This window comes from Mesoplodon densirostris, chromosome 4 (genome assembly GCF_025265405.1).
Source record: "Mesoplodon densirostris isolate mMesDen1 chromosome 4, mMesDen1 primary haplotype, whole genome shotgun sequence".
Classification (NCBI taxonomy): Eukaryota; Metazoa; Chordata; class Mammalia; order Artiodactyla; family Ziphiidae; genus Mesoplodon; species Mesoplodon densirostris.
The window spans coordinates 165,904,783-165,922,242 of record NC_082664.1 but is presented as its reverse complement, the minus strand read 5'-3'; the positions used below and the strand labels follow the sequence as shown (position 1 = coordinate 165,922,242).

Sequence of the window (17,460 nt, the reverse complement as noted above, 5' to 3'; positions counted from 1 at the left end):
TAGCTTGATCTTCGGGCCAAACTGACAACTAACTAACTAAATTAGAGAAGTCAAGAGTTTCTACCAACCTATGTAGGAAAGATCTCTGAATTTTAGGATTTATTAGATGTTTCAATTCATTCGTTCAAATATCTACTAAGTGCCAACCACATGCAAAGCACTATTCAAAATAGTGAGCAAAGCTGCGTAGCCAATCAGTAAACCAGGTAACAACCATCTAATTTAAAAATATACTGGGAGGTAAATATTCCTACTCATCGCAGGAGAATATTCATGTAGTTTATGGGGCTATACCTAGATTTAAATATACATATACATACACGCACACACACACACACACATACACCCCTTAAAGGTCAACAAGAATTTCTATTTTTAAAGGGGAAATAGGTGAGTAAAGACTCATTAATTAAGACTTAGAGAACCATTTTGCAATTCTGTGATTATGCTGAGTTCAAAATATCCACTTCCTTTGCAAACAGTGCTGTGGAAAGGAAAGGCATCAAACTACCACCAGCTTTCCAAACTATTGGTTTATGAATTTAATTATTCCTTCCTCTGTCTTTACAACATAATTCTGAAATATGTAATTTTCTAGTATATGTGGAACAGTAGTCATACAACTTTTTTTTCATTAACTTACCTCAGGTAGTGTTTTTCTTAAAATAGAGTTTTTAAGACATTTAAGATCTTCTGGAACTCATTTTTCCCTTAAGAAAGGTGGCTTTGCCCCATAATTATCCTGAACCAGTGAATTATAATAAGGAAGAGACGTGAAGTACTGATCCACAGCATCATTTGCTAAACTGAAACAGCCAATCTTTTTTCCCCTTTACAAAACAGTATATGAAGTAAACTCAAGTCCATTCTCCATTTTAATCCTGTAGCAGAATCACAGTATTGTGATCACAAGCTCACTTAACATACCAGTTTCAAAAACACCAAAACATACAGAATAAATAATGTCAAATTATTATCCTGGTATTTTGGCTAAATAACCACCCAAGAGGGCTTCCCTGGTGGCGCAGTGGTTGAGAGTCCGCCTGCGGATGCAGGGGACACGGGTTTGTGCCCCAGTCTGGGAAGATCCCACATGCCTCGGAGCGGCTGGGCCCGTGAGCCATGGCCGCTGAGCCTGCGCATCCGGAGCCTGCGCTCCGCAATGGGAGAGGCCACAGCAGTGAGAGGCCCGCGTACCGCAAAAAAAAAAAAAAATAACCACCCAAGAAAACCCAGTGACTGCTAGGGATAAACATTTTCTTTGTATTCAGAGTCACATTTTGAGTGGTATAGATGACTTTTAAACTGATCATGACAACACCTGATACCCTCAAAGTCATTCAGCAAAATGAAAATATTATTTCCTCGGGTTCTTAGTTCTACTTGTACAAAGAGCTGATAAAAACAGTCAATTTAATTGTTTCTCTTTTCCAAATCCCCTCTGTAAATGAAACTTAGTCCCACCTAACTTCCCCTCCCCCAGTGCATATATTCTCTCATTTAATAACTCTCACTGCTGAGTATTTAACCATTCAATGTCCATTCTATCTCCAGGACCCTAACTCCATATAAAGATCTAAACTCTCCCTTCTGTATGTACTTACCGTAGGGTTCTTTGGAAATAGAAATCTAATATTCTTATCTGCATCTATCTACATGATAAAAATTTGAAAATAGCTGTCTAGTCCCTCTGAAATCTTCTTTTCCTCGACTTAAAAACAGTGCTTTCAGCTGTTTCTTTTTATAGATGCACTTTCTAGATATTTCAGCCTCCTGAATATCCTCTGAAGGCATTCTTGTTTGCAAGATCCTGAAATACGGTACTCAAAATTAAAACATAATACTGGTCTAATATAAATGAATATTATCAGATTTGTACATATTAGGTTGAAGTTCAGCTAATGTACCCTAAGAATCTGACTTCTGGAAGAGTCATGTCATACTGCTGGGTTAACATATTCAACTGAACTCCTATTAAACCAGGTTTTAGTCATCTTGTGATTTACAAAGGTGACTACTGAAGGCTTGGACTCTAACCCTACTAAATACCAACTCTGGTTTCGACCAGGAGTCCGCAAGCAGTGGCCCATGGCCGAATCCAAGCCGGTGCCTCGGTTTGCCCGTGAAATTTTGCCGGGGCACAGCCGTGCCCGTTCACTTGTGTGCTGTCTACAACTGCCTTTTCTTTTTTTTTTTTTTGGCCACACTGCGTGGCTTCTGGGACCTCAGTTCCCCAACCAGGGACTGAACAGGGCCCTCAGCAGTGAACGCGCCGAGTCCTGACCACTGGGCCGCCGGGCAAGTCCCCACGACAGCTTCTGTGCTACAACAGTGGGGTTGAGTAGTTGTGACAAGACTGAATGGCTGGCAAGTTTAAACTATTTCATTTTGCAATATATACAGCTATCAAATCACTCTGCTGTACACCTGAAACTAACACCACCACCACATTGTAAACCAACCATACTCTAATTAAAAAATAAAGAGAAAATAAAGAATCCTCACTTTATATTGGGAATGTACGGGAACTAAATCATCTTGGCTGGTAAAGCTATTCTCAAGGTGGAGAAACGCTGGACTTGAGGTTTTTTACGGCTCTAAAATACTATAATTAGCTGTTTCCCTTCACAGCAGTTCAACGATGACTGTACCCTACCTTTCTCGATGTAATTTTTTGGGGCCCAAGCAGGATCCCCATCTGCATATGGATCGTTATACTGGACTACAGCGGCCTCCTCATCTTCATAGTCCACTGGCGGCGGCGGCGGCGGAGGTGGAGAGTCGTCAAACATGGGAATGTCATCTGGTGGAGGAGGAGGTGGTGGGGTCGGACTATCAGCAACTAAAACATCCAGATACTGAATTTGAATTCAGAAATCAGACTAGACAGAAATTCGTAAGTTAACAGAATCGAAGAAAGCTCTAATTTGTATACAGCATGCACTATAATAAAACATGCAATGATTAGAAATAAAAGCTTGGTGTGTTAAAGCTTCTACTACTTTTAAGAATAATTTTGCAATAATAAAATGAGCTAAAAAATTAAGGGTATTAGGAAGTTCTACAAATTAATGAATGCAGAGGTTAGGAGACAATCTGTTTATAAGACTACAGTAATAAAGAAGTTCCCATATTCCAAGGCTCAGATCAGAACAAATGTCACTCTTTAGTTAGCATATATCCTTAAATAAGCCTTACATCACATTTGTCATTTGGACTATAGTAAACGTTACGAATAACATTAATGGTTTGATAATCATTTATTGTGCACATTCATGTCCCTGATTTTGGCTTTTAGTTACCTTTAGTTCCACAGAAATAAGTCTCCAGTGGGTGGATACATGTTTATTTTTTGTTTTTTTGGGAGGAAGGAAAAAACAAAAGCTGGTGGTATTAGGTCTGCTTCTATGTGTACGTTTTTCTATTATTTTATTTAAATTTTAACAAGGGAAAATAAATTTAAAATTAAATAATTCCAAGCTAGTAAAAAAATCTCACTGAATATTTTCAAAAATATTTGTATTCATAATAAACTTTTTTTAAAAGATAATCAACTTCTTAAATGTAGAAAGCAAGCTAAGACTTTTACATTATTGCTAGTAAAACTAAGAATGGGACGAGGGAAAGACTAGATCCTAAAGATCCAATTTTCTAAGAATACATCCACAATAAAGATTTTTAAAATAAAGTACTGCAGGAAGATGTTTAAAAAAAGAAAAAAAGAACTCAAATCATGCAAAACAATAAAAACGACTCATACCTCAAATTCTAGATGGTTGTGGAATGTGTATGTGTGTGATTTAAATAATCAAAGGTGTAAACAGTGAAACGGGAAAATGTCAGGCTAGAACTGTGTTCAATGAACTATATGGTACCAGGTAACAAATGCTCCCAATATTAAGGAATTCAGAGCTGGAGCACAACTAATTCTTAAGTTTCTGATGGACAAATTTCTTTAAAAGTTAAAGACATATGAAAATGCTCTGATATAAATTGATACAGGAATTACATACTATCTGCAGTGGAGAAATTCAGAATACCAACATACTAATTCAAATGCCAATTTCTGGGGCTATTTCTGTGAAGAAAATGGTCATCATCTACTTGTAATATAGTCTTAAAGTTTTCTACACCCTATTTGGAATAATGCGCTGAGAATATAACTAAGGAACCCAGATTTAAAACATAAGCAGATAATAGCCCTACTTGATAACCAATTTAATTATGTGATTTCTGTTTTATCCTGTTGGGGGATGAAAAAGACTATTAGGAAACAAATCCTGTGTGCTGATGCTCATTCGGATAGCTCTCAAACAGGTGTACAATTTATTTTTCCTCCAAATGCTAGGATTCATTTTATTTCTGCCCATCCCTTCTCCATAAAACTTGCAAATATTATTGAGGAGAAGAAAATACATGTGAATCCATTCTGACATTAAAGAGCCACAGCTCATATCCTTAATATGGCTTAATGTATAAATTATATGTTTGCCTGAATTCTTAAAATACATTTACCCTTGATTTATACATAATTTACTAGTTTACTATGTCCAACTGCTGTTAATCTACACTGGCTTATCTTCAAGTTACATACACTGGGGCAAGAGTCCGGTCAGTCTAATTCTCTGTGCATAATACTCTGTCTAGCACCACGCATGATTGTTCAAACATTTTCAGATGTTAATCATAAACAGACGTAAACACACTGCTTTTTTTAGAGGCTCATGTCTTAAACTGAAACACATTTATTAATAGGTTAACTGCTAACGTGCATTCATTATCACCAATTTGAGTGCCATAAGAAAGGGAACGTTTATGAGAAGAACGAACACAGAAAATCTGTAATTCGTAAAACATTTAAGATATTGATATGCAATTTTTCAACAATCTTCCTAACATGCTTTCAAAGAAAACAGATGCCAAATAAAGTTGGGCATTCTGCAGCACAAGGAGAATTACTAACTCAAGTTCTTATGTTTGCGAAAAAGAACTAAAATAGTACCGTGGGCCTCTTTAGCAAGACCATGAATGTACGTTAACACTGAATTTCTATAAAAAAGGGGTTATTACCCAAAACCTAATCAATGAGCTTTGGACTCGCTAAATGGATGTTTATTATGGCTATTTTTAAATGTGTCCTAAAAATTCTTGGCTCTAAGGCACTTCAAAGGTTGAACTGGCTTAGTTTTTAAACTCTTGCAGACTTAATTTTTAAACTCTTAGAGCATTAAGGACCAGCGATTTACCTTTGTTCACTTATTTTTAAAGGGAAGATTCACTTATTTTTACATGTTTAAACACATTAGAGTTTCCAACCAAATGTAAACGATAAGGTTGGTTTATGCTCAGAAGTTTCAACATTTTGAAACTGTTTTAAAAGCCCATTAAATCACCAATTTCTTAAAGGTAGGGACTTTGTCTTAGACTATGTATATTCCTCCCAGAGCCTAGGACATAACACTGAATAAACAAATACTTGACTGGACCAAGGGAGGAAATGTGGAGAATAACACAATAGGGTCAGCAAAAGCCGCACAGTGGAATTTGCCACAGTGTTTTCTCCTGGAGTATGGGCTGGTCATGTGAGTTACACATTTGTTCAAACCATTCTAAGATTTATTTTCATGGTGATGATCCCAAATGAAGTGAATTAGTACTGGACCACCTTACTATCTTAATCTCAACAGCTATTTTGGCATAATAAAATTCAGTAATAGGGGTATTTTTCATTTTGCCAAATAACACTCACTATGATCACGTAGTTAGGATTATATATCTCCCAGAACGTCAAAGCACTCAGGTAGTAATATAAAAACTACTCTATCCTAATTAAATCCATATATTCAAAAGAATTTCCAAAAGTCATTAAACCTGACCTTCAGAGAAGACCTAAATTTGCATGTTCAGAAATCATCCTCATGGGCCCACACACAGCCAAAACATGAAGAGGACTCTACACTGATTATCACTCTTAACGGAAAGCATGGATGTGATTTACTTATTCTTGCAGATTCATTTTTATCTTAAAACAAATCTGTACATAGGTTCAAAATGATTTCTGTATAAAAATCTGAGGCTACAAAGTTTTCTCCAAAAATGTTTTGTAACCAAAGGAGGAAAAAAAAAAAACACCCATCCCAACTGCGTGGTAAATTTAATCTCACAGTGAAACTTTCTATACATCTTGATGAGAACTCAATTCCCCTAATAACTATTGAAAGCTAGTAGTTTCCAAACAATTTGAATTTTGGGGTTTGATTACTCTTAAGAATCTGCAAAGATCAGATTTCATGTTTTAGAGCATGTAAATACATAAGAAAACTGCAGTTTTGAAAGTCATCTGAGTCAGTAATCATGCACACAGAGGAAAAACTGAAGATCGTTCTCTTCAGTTTCAATAACATATCTGCACCTCTTTTCAAGATAAGATTAGCTTCTCAATAAAAGTAAGGAAAATGATGACTCATCAGCCATGCATGCTATAAGGAGACAGCCTCTACTCTTGGATAGCTCGGTTTTTCCAAACTTACTGTTTTCCTGCACCCTGGCCACGAAGCCTGTGAGAGGTATCTGTGGAGTCAACTGAGGCATAGGGGGAGGGGGTGGAGCAATAGAAACTGGCGGCAACAACACAGAATGGGGGAAGTAAAACAGATAAAGGAAAGAAAAGGAAACAAACAAAAAGCAGAAGTCAGTTACAAAGACCACAAACATAAGTATGCAAAGAACAGTCTGCAAATGAAACAAAACAAAACAAAAAACAAAACAAAAACCTGCAGAACCTTCTTCAAGTTCATTTCCCAGGAGCAAACCTAAAGCTGAGTTGTGTTTAGCCAGCTGGTTAATTTTATTAAAAAACAAATACACTTGCTTTAATCCTAATGTTATATTGCTTGGGTAAGATTTAAATTTACCATCACCCTCACTTTCACGCAATGAAATTTCTGAATTCTATGGAAAGACTTTAAAAAAACAGGTAACAGTGAAGTACCAATAAAGGTTTCTAGGATGTTGTGTCTTCGCCTTATCTCTCCAACCTAACAGGTATGTCTAGCTTTAGGGTAATGTAAATAAGGACCTAAATAAAACGAATATGTTACAGGATAGCTGTTTATTCCATGTATAAATAAATGAATTAATTACAGGTTTCCTTTAAAAACAAATTTACACACAGTTCTCTAGGAAAAACCCTTGTTTGTAAAACAAGGTTATTACTACTTTTTAAGTTGACAGTTTTATTTTTAAAGACATCACTCTTAAATTTACTGGGGCATAAGAGTGCTCCATATACCATGTTAATTGTTCAGTGAATTTCATGGGATATTTCAAGTGACATTCTTCCTTTCATCACTATTCTGAAAAAGGAAACCTAACAATAAGGTAAAATATGCAATTATTTGCATTAAAGTAATTTCTAAAGAATCACTGGGTAGCTGGAAACATACTCCGTCTTCCTTCTGGAGAATACATAATTTATAGGAAACTGACAGCAAATGTATTAAAAATTAAAACTATCTAAAAGTAAATATTCATATATTTACCACCCTGTCTTATTTTAACAAGACGGTAATGGCCAAAGATTGCTTAGAAAAAGTCAATAGGACTGAATCACAAAATTCAGTTTACTGGTAGTCACCAAGAAGTGACACTAAACTGACATGGAAAAACAACTGATTGGCTCCCAAGGATCATTTAATTGAAAGATTGTTTCAATTAATGCAATCTACAAATTCTGTTCAGTAAGCATAAAAATATGAAAGATGTTCAGTGTACAAATAAGCAACAACTTAAAGCAGTATATGTGCATTAATATTCATTGTATGGCTAAAAATAACATTCAATTCACTATGAAATTAGTCCTGGTTCATTCTGATACTCTGTATATAGAAGTATACACAAGTATGTATATACTGGAACAAGTATGTGTGTGTGTATATATGTGTATATGTGTGTGTATATATATATATGTGTGTATATATATATATATATATACACATGTATAAATATATATATATATACACACGCACACACTTGTTCCAGTATATACATATATATACTTTTAATAAATAAAACATGTAGCTTTTTAACTTAAAAAAAAAAAAAAACTCCCACAAACCTAAAAAAATTTTTTAGAAACAACCCTTAGTAACGAGCCATGCTGGTTAATACATAAAGAAAAAGAGGCTACATTGTGACAATACTAATCATTATCACCACATTTAGACAGAAGGGGAATATGCACATCAAAACACTAAAAACATTTACATACTACTACTACTACTACTACAACACCAACAATAACTCAGGTTGAAGGATAATTTGACAACACACAGTAATATATTTAAAATTTGAGGCCAAATTTGCTTTATGATGTCCCAAAATACAGACATTCAGTAATGAAAATGTTGTTTGAGGATAAGCAACCCACCCAAGTACTGTTAAAACAGAACTACACCAACATGTATCAGGTTAAGAGTCACCAGAAACCCTATTTGCAGAGTAAACTAAGTGATGAAAAGAAAAATAATGAACACAAAGATGGGATCTAAAAATGCCGAATATGAAAAAAAATTAAAAGTTCATGAAACTAGTGAGACTAATAATCAGATTAACTGTGGAATTCTCAGCCGCCAGCTACTTTTCATTACCAAAAGGAGACCAGGGGAAATGTGAGGTAAAATTCTAACTGGTAAAGTTTCTTAGTAGCTTGGATGAAAATTTTAGTCTGGAAAAGGGTTGTAAAAATTTTGGGATTACCTGTGAGTTGTGATATTTCTGCTAAAGTGGTTTTCAATTCTTAGGAGGTTTTTTGTTTATAACACAATTAGTCTTTAAAGTTTAACCAAAAAAATAAATAACAACTTTCTCCTTAGCTCTACTTCAAAACACTTGTTCAAAACATGCATCATAAATGAAAAGAACTTAAAACCAACTTTCTATGTAAATATGGAGTATTCAGTGTTTTTTAGGTAAAATAATATAACATAACATGCAGCCTACAAAAGCCACATGGGAAAGTGTTTCATTCTATGCCTGGTGATCACCGCTTCAAGCCAGTCACAAATACTGAACTGGCTCATTTCAGATTTCTCCTGGTTGGATTGAGCATCTTGATATGGAAAGTGAAATTAATGACTACCCTAAGCAATTTGAGCTTTCTCACATTTTATGCCAAAGCTATTTTCTAACCTTATCAGCCTTTAAACACTGATTGCAGTTAGTGTTGAGATGTGCAATTTGAGGTGAACAGAAAGAAATCAAAAGAAAGTCCTCCCCACTGTTACAATTATTAGAGACAGAATAAGCAGGCATCACAAATGGTTTTTAATGGTTTGGAACTCATTTCAGTATAGGTTAACAAGCTTAAAAGTGATAGCCAGCAATTTCATTATATTATTGTAAAGAAAAACTGTCACAATGTTTTTAAGTTTACTGTTATTGAACTGTATCAAACATGCCAATAAAAATAAATTCAGCTTAATTAATTTCAGTGTTTTTCTTCTCTAGTTCTACTTACAGTAGTAAAAATTTCATCAGTTAAGTTTTAGTATACGAGTATACTCAGTAAGCCTGAATTTTTTTGAAAGGGATAAGCAATTATTCTTAAAATGATATGCTTCAAGGTCTAACTTTTTTTTTTTTTGGCCGCACCATGCAGCATGTGGGATCTTAGTTCCCCAACCAGGGCTCAAACCCGCGCCCCCTGCAGTGGAAGCGCAGAGTCCTAACCACTGGACCGCCAGGGAAGTCCCCATGGTCTAACTTCTTAAAACAAAAATAAACATGAAATAGCACGGTTTCAATTGTTGTCTATCACTGGCAAGAATAACAATTTCAAATAATTTCCTTCAAAAGGAGCTCCACTGCTGCCGTTACACCTGCAAAGCACAAGCTTACTTGAATTCTGAGAATAAAGTGGACCTCCATTAACATGAGGCTGAGCAGAAAACTGAGCCGTCACAGAGGGAGTCCGTCTGTATCCACCAGAAGATGTCGAGGAAGTGGTAGAGTTGTGTCGAGAAATCTGCCTGGTCATTGTGCCATACTGGGAACCAGGAGCTGAGCCCGGGGCTGCTGAAAAGCATTAGTCAAAGGCAACCAACAAAGAACTTGAGCATTGCACGTCACTCCAATGGCAGAACAAAGAGAAGGAGACTATCAGCAAGAAATGTTTATTACTTTTTAAAGCCCACAGCACAAAATAAAGAGAAAAGTAAAGATAAAACACAAACAGCTCTATCTCTGAAGTTACAAAAAGAAGGAAAAACAGATACTGTGTGGAAAGTGCAAAAGTAAATAAGTAATATTCTTAAGGCTTTTAATTTAGCATAATACCAAATGGTATTTTGCCAATAAAATGTATAAATTTTTTTCTGTAACATTTTAAAATATACAGCTTTTATATGTCAACTGTGTCTCTCCAACAAAGTAAGTGTCAAATGATAGTCTGAGGCGGAAAGCATCAGTTTTTAGATGTGAAGGTCTTAATCTCTGGTTTACAAACTTCTCCTTTCCATTGCCAAATCTTCAGAAGCACAGTGTAAGAATCTATCCAGCCAAACCCGGCTTAAATTGTAAAATGCAAACAGTTAAGCATATTTTCCACATGTACTACTATGTTTATTTGAATGTTTAATGTATTAGCAGTTATTACCAATACATATTATAGTAGAATCATTTTTAAGAGAAGTACAATTTCTAGTTTCAAAGCACTTATATATAATGTCAGATTCGTTGTATATCTCCCAGCTTTTAAGAATTACACACTTTGCCCTATCACTTACATTTCTGTAACTGATAAAGCTGAACAAAATTTTGGACTCTGTAAAACATGGACATTTTAAGGCAGCTTTGTGTAGAAAATCCATTATCTTTTTCCATATACTTGGAGGGCTTTTTTTCCATACTACACCCAAAGCACTTTTTAAAAAAATTATCATGCATATTTAAACTAACTAAAGTATTAACAATACTTAAAATTTTATTCAATGTCATCTTTACCAACATTTCAGAAGTTTAAAATTTTAAAGGTTAATATAAAGTTCAAAGCCTCTAAAGTTAACTATACCTTCCAAAGGTAACTTCAGGATTAACATTATCCTCCCAAACATCTAACCATGACTGAGTAAATAAAAAGACAACATCCTGGTTTCCTTTCATTCAGTCAGCCAATTTAACCTCTCCTAGAGGTCATACAAATTATTAGAAAAAAAACCATACAGCAGAGATTGTTCATTAAAAGAAGTGCTAATATTCAACATTTTGGAGCTCCCAAGCCATAGGCAGTCACTAATTATTTAAATCATCCACATGATCAATTTCTAAACAGAAACACACTTTATAAATAAGAGCCTATTCAAATGCCTTCATAAATGAATAACTCTGGACAGGTAAGTTTTCCAAAGAGCTGAGAAGTAACCCTTTAACCATTTTTAATAGAAATTTCAATAAAATGATTTCTATATTTCTTTTGACTTATATAAAAACTGTATAAAATCCAGGTTATTTGTCTTGGTGATTTAAAACCAAAATAAAGCTATTTAATAGTAGTTCCAAACTATGCCTATTTTAGAATTTATTTTAATATTTTATTAAAATAAAATTATGAAATAAATAATACCAAAGGGTGTATGATTGATATATACATAACTATACATGCTATATATAAATAATACATACATACATATACATATGGTTACATATACTAATATATATAATTATTTATAGTGGTTGTATATAATTTGTTTACATAAATATTATTTATATTTTATATATATTACATATATATTTTTTAAGGAAAAATACTCAGCTCCAAGAATTAGAATATTACCAGTATCACTGAAGCTTCTGTTTGCCCCCTCTGAACCCCAAACTCCAAAACATATGTGTTAAACATTCTCTCTCTTCACTGTACGGTAAGTCCCCTACTCACGAAGCTTCAAGTTGCGAACTTTTAAAAAATGCAAACATGCATTCGCGTGTCCAATCACGTAAAGTTAGTTCACGTGTCTGGTGTACATTGTCACGTGCGTGCATCCTCCACAAGTGGCTGGCTTTTGTGTACTTTACTGTACAGCACTGTATGGAGTACAGCGGTACAGTACCTTTATTTCAAGCCCAGGATGTCCAGAAGCAAGTGTAAAAGCAGCAGTGGTATAGCTGGTGCTACTGTACTTTTCAAGGTACTGTACTGTAAGATTAAAAATGTTTTCTTTATTTTTTGTGTTTGTTATGTATTATCTGTGTGAAAAGTGTTATAAACCTATTACAGTACAGTACTACATAGCCAATTGTGTTAGTTGATACCTAGGCTAACTTTGTTGGACTTACGAACAAATTGGACTTAATGAATGCGCTCTCAGAACGGAACTCGTTCATATGTAAGGGACTCACTGTATAGTTTTTTAAAAATCATAGATAATTATAACCTTAAACAATACACACAGAGATCTTGCAAATTTATAAATAATGGAATGGTTATGTATTGATTATGTATTCTTGCTGTTTTCCTTTGATATTATCTTTTAAGATTCATCCATGTTGATAAGTATATCAATATATCATTCATTTTTATTGCTTTATTTGCATATGAACATGCCAAAATTATTTATCCATTCCACTGTAGAATTTGGGTTGCATCCAGATTTTTGCTATTACTATTATACTGCTACTGTGAACATTCCTAAATATGGTTCCTAAGTTTCTCTGGAACAGTGGTTCGCAAACTTCAGCAGTGATCAGAATTTCACCTTGAGGGCTTGTTATAATACAGGCTGCTGGGCTCCAGTCTCAGAGTTTCTGAATGAGTAGGTCTGGAATGGGACCTGAGAATCTGCATTCCTAACTAGTTCCCCCATGATGATGATGCTGCTGGTCTGTAAATCATACTCCAAAAGCCACTGCTCTAGTATAGTGGTTTTTAAACTTTATGGTCTTAGGATCCACTCTAAAATTAGAGAACCTCAAAAAAAATTTTTTGAAGTGGGTTATACCATATTAGAAATTGATTAATTACCATAATTAATTGATTACTATATTAGAAATTAAAACTGATTTATCTTTAAAATACATAAATACACAATCCATTAGCTGTCAAAAATGATGTTATCATATGTTATGTAGCCTCTGGAAAATTCCACTGTGTGCTTGTACCAGAATGAGAATAAAAAAGGCAAATAAGTCTTAGTATTATTATGGCTATAGTTCTGACCGCAAAAACTCCAAGAAAGGATTTTGGCAACCCCCAGGAGTTCCATAACCGTGTTTTGAGAACCAGTACGCTAGGGCAAATATCTAGAAATGAAACTGATAAATCTCAGGTAGAAACCTGGTTCAACCTGACTGGGTAACAACAAATTATGTTCCAAAGTGACTGTATCAACAAATAAACTCCCACCAGCAACATACCTTTCTGCTACTGCACATCCTCATCAACATTTGGTACTGGTGGACTTCTACATTTTTACCTATCTGGTAGCTATAAAATAGTATCTTGTAGTTTTTGTTTTCCTGATTATTAATTAGGTTGAGGGCATTTTTTTCCCACATGGACTTTCTGCCAACAATTTCTATTACTTGGGTCTTTTGTTTATTACTTCCTTTTCCCCTCTCCTCTGAGCACAAGTGCCAATGTTTTGAAAAGAAGTTGCTAGATGGCTTTATTTCACCTAAGCTCTCAATATTTGAAACAGCTCTTTATCCCTTTCCACCCAAATGCTACTGTGCATTTCTAGGCTGAATGGTTTTATACCAAGTCTATATTTGGAATTCCTTATATGCTCAATCCAGTCTCCCCCAACTTGGGAGCAATTTAAATGTATTTTATTGAACAAAATGTTTCATGGCATCCTCAGATGCCATAAATCCTGGGCTATATCAGAGTTTTTCAACTGTGACCCACTGGAAAGCCTCAGAGTACCCCACACGGCACACCATTCTCTTTTTCATCTTCTTCCTCTTGTCCCCCACCTTCACCCCACTCCTGTGACTGTGGTATATATATACCAGGGAGTTCCAAATCAAGTTTCACTTTAAAGAATATTTACATCACTATTAAAAAATTTTTTTTGAACAATGACTGCTATAATATTCCTAGAAAAATCTAAACAGAACAAATGCAAACCACATTAAATTGGTTATAAACTAGGCATAGAAGCATCTGACATCACAGAGAAGTTTCTGTGTAACTTCAGAGGCCTTTCACCAGAAGAAATTAGTGTAAATTAGATTTAATACTTTAAACTTTGTATTACCACCTACAACCTAACAACTACAAAAGCGAGCCATCTAACAGAGGAGTTTACTATGAACTCTGCACAGTAAGGTAAATCACTCCAGTGGTTATGCAGTCTCACCTATCACAGTGTTCACGGGCAGAAGTGGTGGAAGAGGTGGTGCTGGTGGAGCTCCAGAAGGAGGAAGGACAGAAATGTTTTCTAATAAAATAGTTTATAATTCAGGTCAGAGTGCAATAAACAGAACTAATCATTCTGAAACAGTAAGGAAGTATGTTTTGGAAATAAGAAAAAAAGAGAGAGATACCCATATGTAAAGCATGTTTGAACGAGTAAGAATTTTACTAGGTAAAAAGGCCATTGAGTTCACACTTCCATTAACTATAAAATATGCCTGTTTTTATAAGTAGCTTTTTCTCCTTTTTCAACAACATCCTTGAGAAACTAAGTATTTTTCCCTAACAACTTTTGATTATCAAACTTACTTTTAAAGTGTGTATTTTTAACACCATAAAGTCTTCCTTTCACTTAATAAAAAATCAGGGGGCCAATTTAATGCTCTGCTATGATTTCTTAAATTTTTATATAATCTAAAAAGTAAAAGAGCTTCTCCTAGTTTAATCCCATTTTATATTCATGGCATTTTACTGAAATACGTATTGAATACCATACATAAATGTAGTAAAGTCACAAAACCAGCTAACAGTGGAGTTGACATACTTACTAGCCTACAAGGCAACGTTCAATGATACATAATTCACATTAAAGACACTGATCTTTTGGTTGAATTATCAATAATATTGGCTTGCTTTTGAAATAGTAAATATCATTCTTGACTTGTGCCCAAGGCAAGTATTTCTAAAGCAAAATGTCCAGAAAGTTATTTAATAAAGCTATTTATAATATGCTTTTCTATAAGTAAGGAGAAACATCTGCAAAACTCTAAAGACCCTGTGAAAACCAATCAAAAATTGTTTTGGGGCTTCCCTGGTGGCGCAGTGGTTGAGAGTCCGCCTGCCGATACAGGGGACACGGGTTCGTGCCCCCGTCCGGGAGGATCCCACATGCCGCGGAGCGGCTGGGCCCGTGAGCCATGGCCGCTGAGCCTGCGCGTCCGGAGCCTGTGCTCCGCAACGGGAGAGGCCACAGCAGTGAGAGGCCCGCGTACCGCAAAAAAAAAAAAAAAAAAAAAAAAATTGTTTTTAAATTTGCTTTCATTCTGGCAACAATCTCCTAAGTTTAACAGTTTTATCGAATGTAATTAAGTTACTTCAGACTTCTCTAATACAGCTCCTAACTACTACCACGTATTAAAACGGGTGCGTATATGACACACCTGGTCCAATAGTGGGTGGCGAGGGTGTAGGCACGGCAATGGGAAGGCCAACACTGCTGCTGCCACTGTTTTCTCGGCTTCCACTTCCTCCACTGCTTCCACTGCAAAGGAGAGAGAAAAATCATGAAGATAGCGATTCTAGAGATTTATTCAGAAAAAAAATCAACTCAAAGCCACTAAATACTCCTTTTATGATGCATATGTGTGTGCTTGTATGTATACACACAAGTATATATAAAGAAAAATTTTAATTGTCCAATATAAATTTTAACCCTAACACTTGAAGTGGTTCTTGTGTTTCACTCTATTTCTCCATCTACTGAAAAACCAATATAGTCATGTAGTACTGAGAACTATAAGAGATCACTGAGACATGAATGACCAATATAATCTTATAGTACAAGGAGTCAACAAGGATTTATTTAAAATCTCGTATAGGGCTTCCCTGGTGGTGCAGTGGTTGAGAGTCCGCCTGCCGATGCAGGGGACACAGGTTCGTGCCCCGGTCTGGGAAGATCCCACATGCTGCAGAGCGGCTGGGCCCGTGAGCCATGGCCGCTGAGCCTGTGCATCCGGAGCCTGTGCTCCGCAACGGGAGAGGCCACAACAGTGAGAGGCCCGCGTACCGCAAAAAAAAAAAAACAAAAAAAACCTCGTATAAACAGCAGTGAACAAACAAGACATGAACCACACTGTCATGGAGCTCTTCAATGAGACTGTGAAAATTGACATTAACAAATAGTGTGACGGAAGCCACAAAAGATGCTATGGAAATTAGTAAAAACGGTAACCAGTTTTAGTCTGAAATTAGTACGTAAACCTCCACTCATCTCAAAGAATGGCAATAAAACAGGGAAATGTTTGGAAAAAATGAGCACATGACCAAAAAAAGACAAATAAGACAATAATGAAGTTTCAGCAAGGCACAGTCTAGAATGGTTGATACTACTAAACTCTAAGCAATTACTTCTATGGACTTACTGTCCCTTTAGGTATACAACCTCGCACTGACCAGCTTTAGTAATGTATGTGTGCACATGTACATTATGCAAATGTACATATGTACACATGTAGCCTTAAGCTCCATATTATACTTTTAAAAATCAACATCATCAGCTCAGTAGGCCCAGAAACCCAACAGGGAAATGATTTGCACTGCCTAGATAAGTTTTTTTTCTCCAATATGAGCATTCTATAATCACATTATCACATACTAATAGAAAGGGGAAAAAAGGTATTTATATAACAAAAATAGCTTTGATATGAAGGCCTCCCTCCTCCCAAGCTGGCCAATACTCTGCTTTCTGCCACCACCATATCACAGACAGATGAATATTTTTGCACTTATGTGCTTCCACAATTACTGGCTTATGTGCCTTTTTCTAACATGGAGATTGGCAAGTTACAGCCCACAGGCCAAATCTGGCCCATGGTCTGATTTTTACAACCTGTGAGCTAAGAAGATTTTTTTTACATTTTAATTAGTAGAAAAAAAATCAAAAGAGGAATAATATTTTATGACACATTAAAATTATATTAAATTCAAATTTCAGTGCCATATATAAAGTTTTATTGGAACACAGCCATGCTCATTCATTTACGTGTTGCTGGTAGCTGCTCTCATGCTACAGTGATAGAGCTGAGTAATTGCAGCAGAGACCATATGGACCACAAATCCTAAAGTATTGACAATCTGGCCCTTTATAAAAAAGTTTGTTGATCCCTGTTCTAACAGAACAAGCTCCTGAAAAAAAGAACTATATCTCATAGGTATATCCCTGATATCTAATGAAGTAACTCTTAACAACTAACTAGTTGTTGAATATGATTAAACTATTACTACATCCACTATAAAGAACAACCATGCTTTGGTATAATAAGTCAATAATA

The 17,460-nt window shown here is 35.4% G+C and overlaps 1 protein-coding gene across 13 annotated transcripts in view; it reads right to left on the bottom strand.

The window, feature by feature from the left end:
• Positions 1–17,460, bottom strand: part of ABI1 (abl interactor 1) — a 100,754-nt gene that overhangs the window by 2,304 nt on the left and 80,990 nt on the right. For 2 of the 13 annotated variants that reach the window (XM_060097633.1, XM_060097635.1), the window contains 4 exons: positions 15,571–15,671; positions 9,898–10,074; positions 6,531–6,617; positions 2,657–2,842 (listed from right to left, as the gene is read on the bottom strand). In XM_060097633.1, coding sequence (XP_059953616.1) covers positions 2,657–2,842; positions 6,531–6,617; positions 9,898–10,074; positions 15,571–15,671 — 551 coding nt within the window. Of the gene's footprint in view, positions 1–2,656; positions 2,843–6,530; positions 6,618–9,897; positions 10,075–14,354; positions 14,436–15,570; positions 15,672–17,460 lie in introns of all 13 variants that reach the window. The other 11 variants (XM_060097634.1, XM_060097636.1, XM_060097638.1 and 8 more) reach the window with 8 other exon arrangements.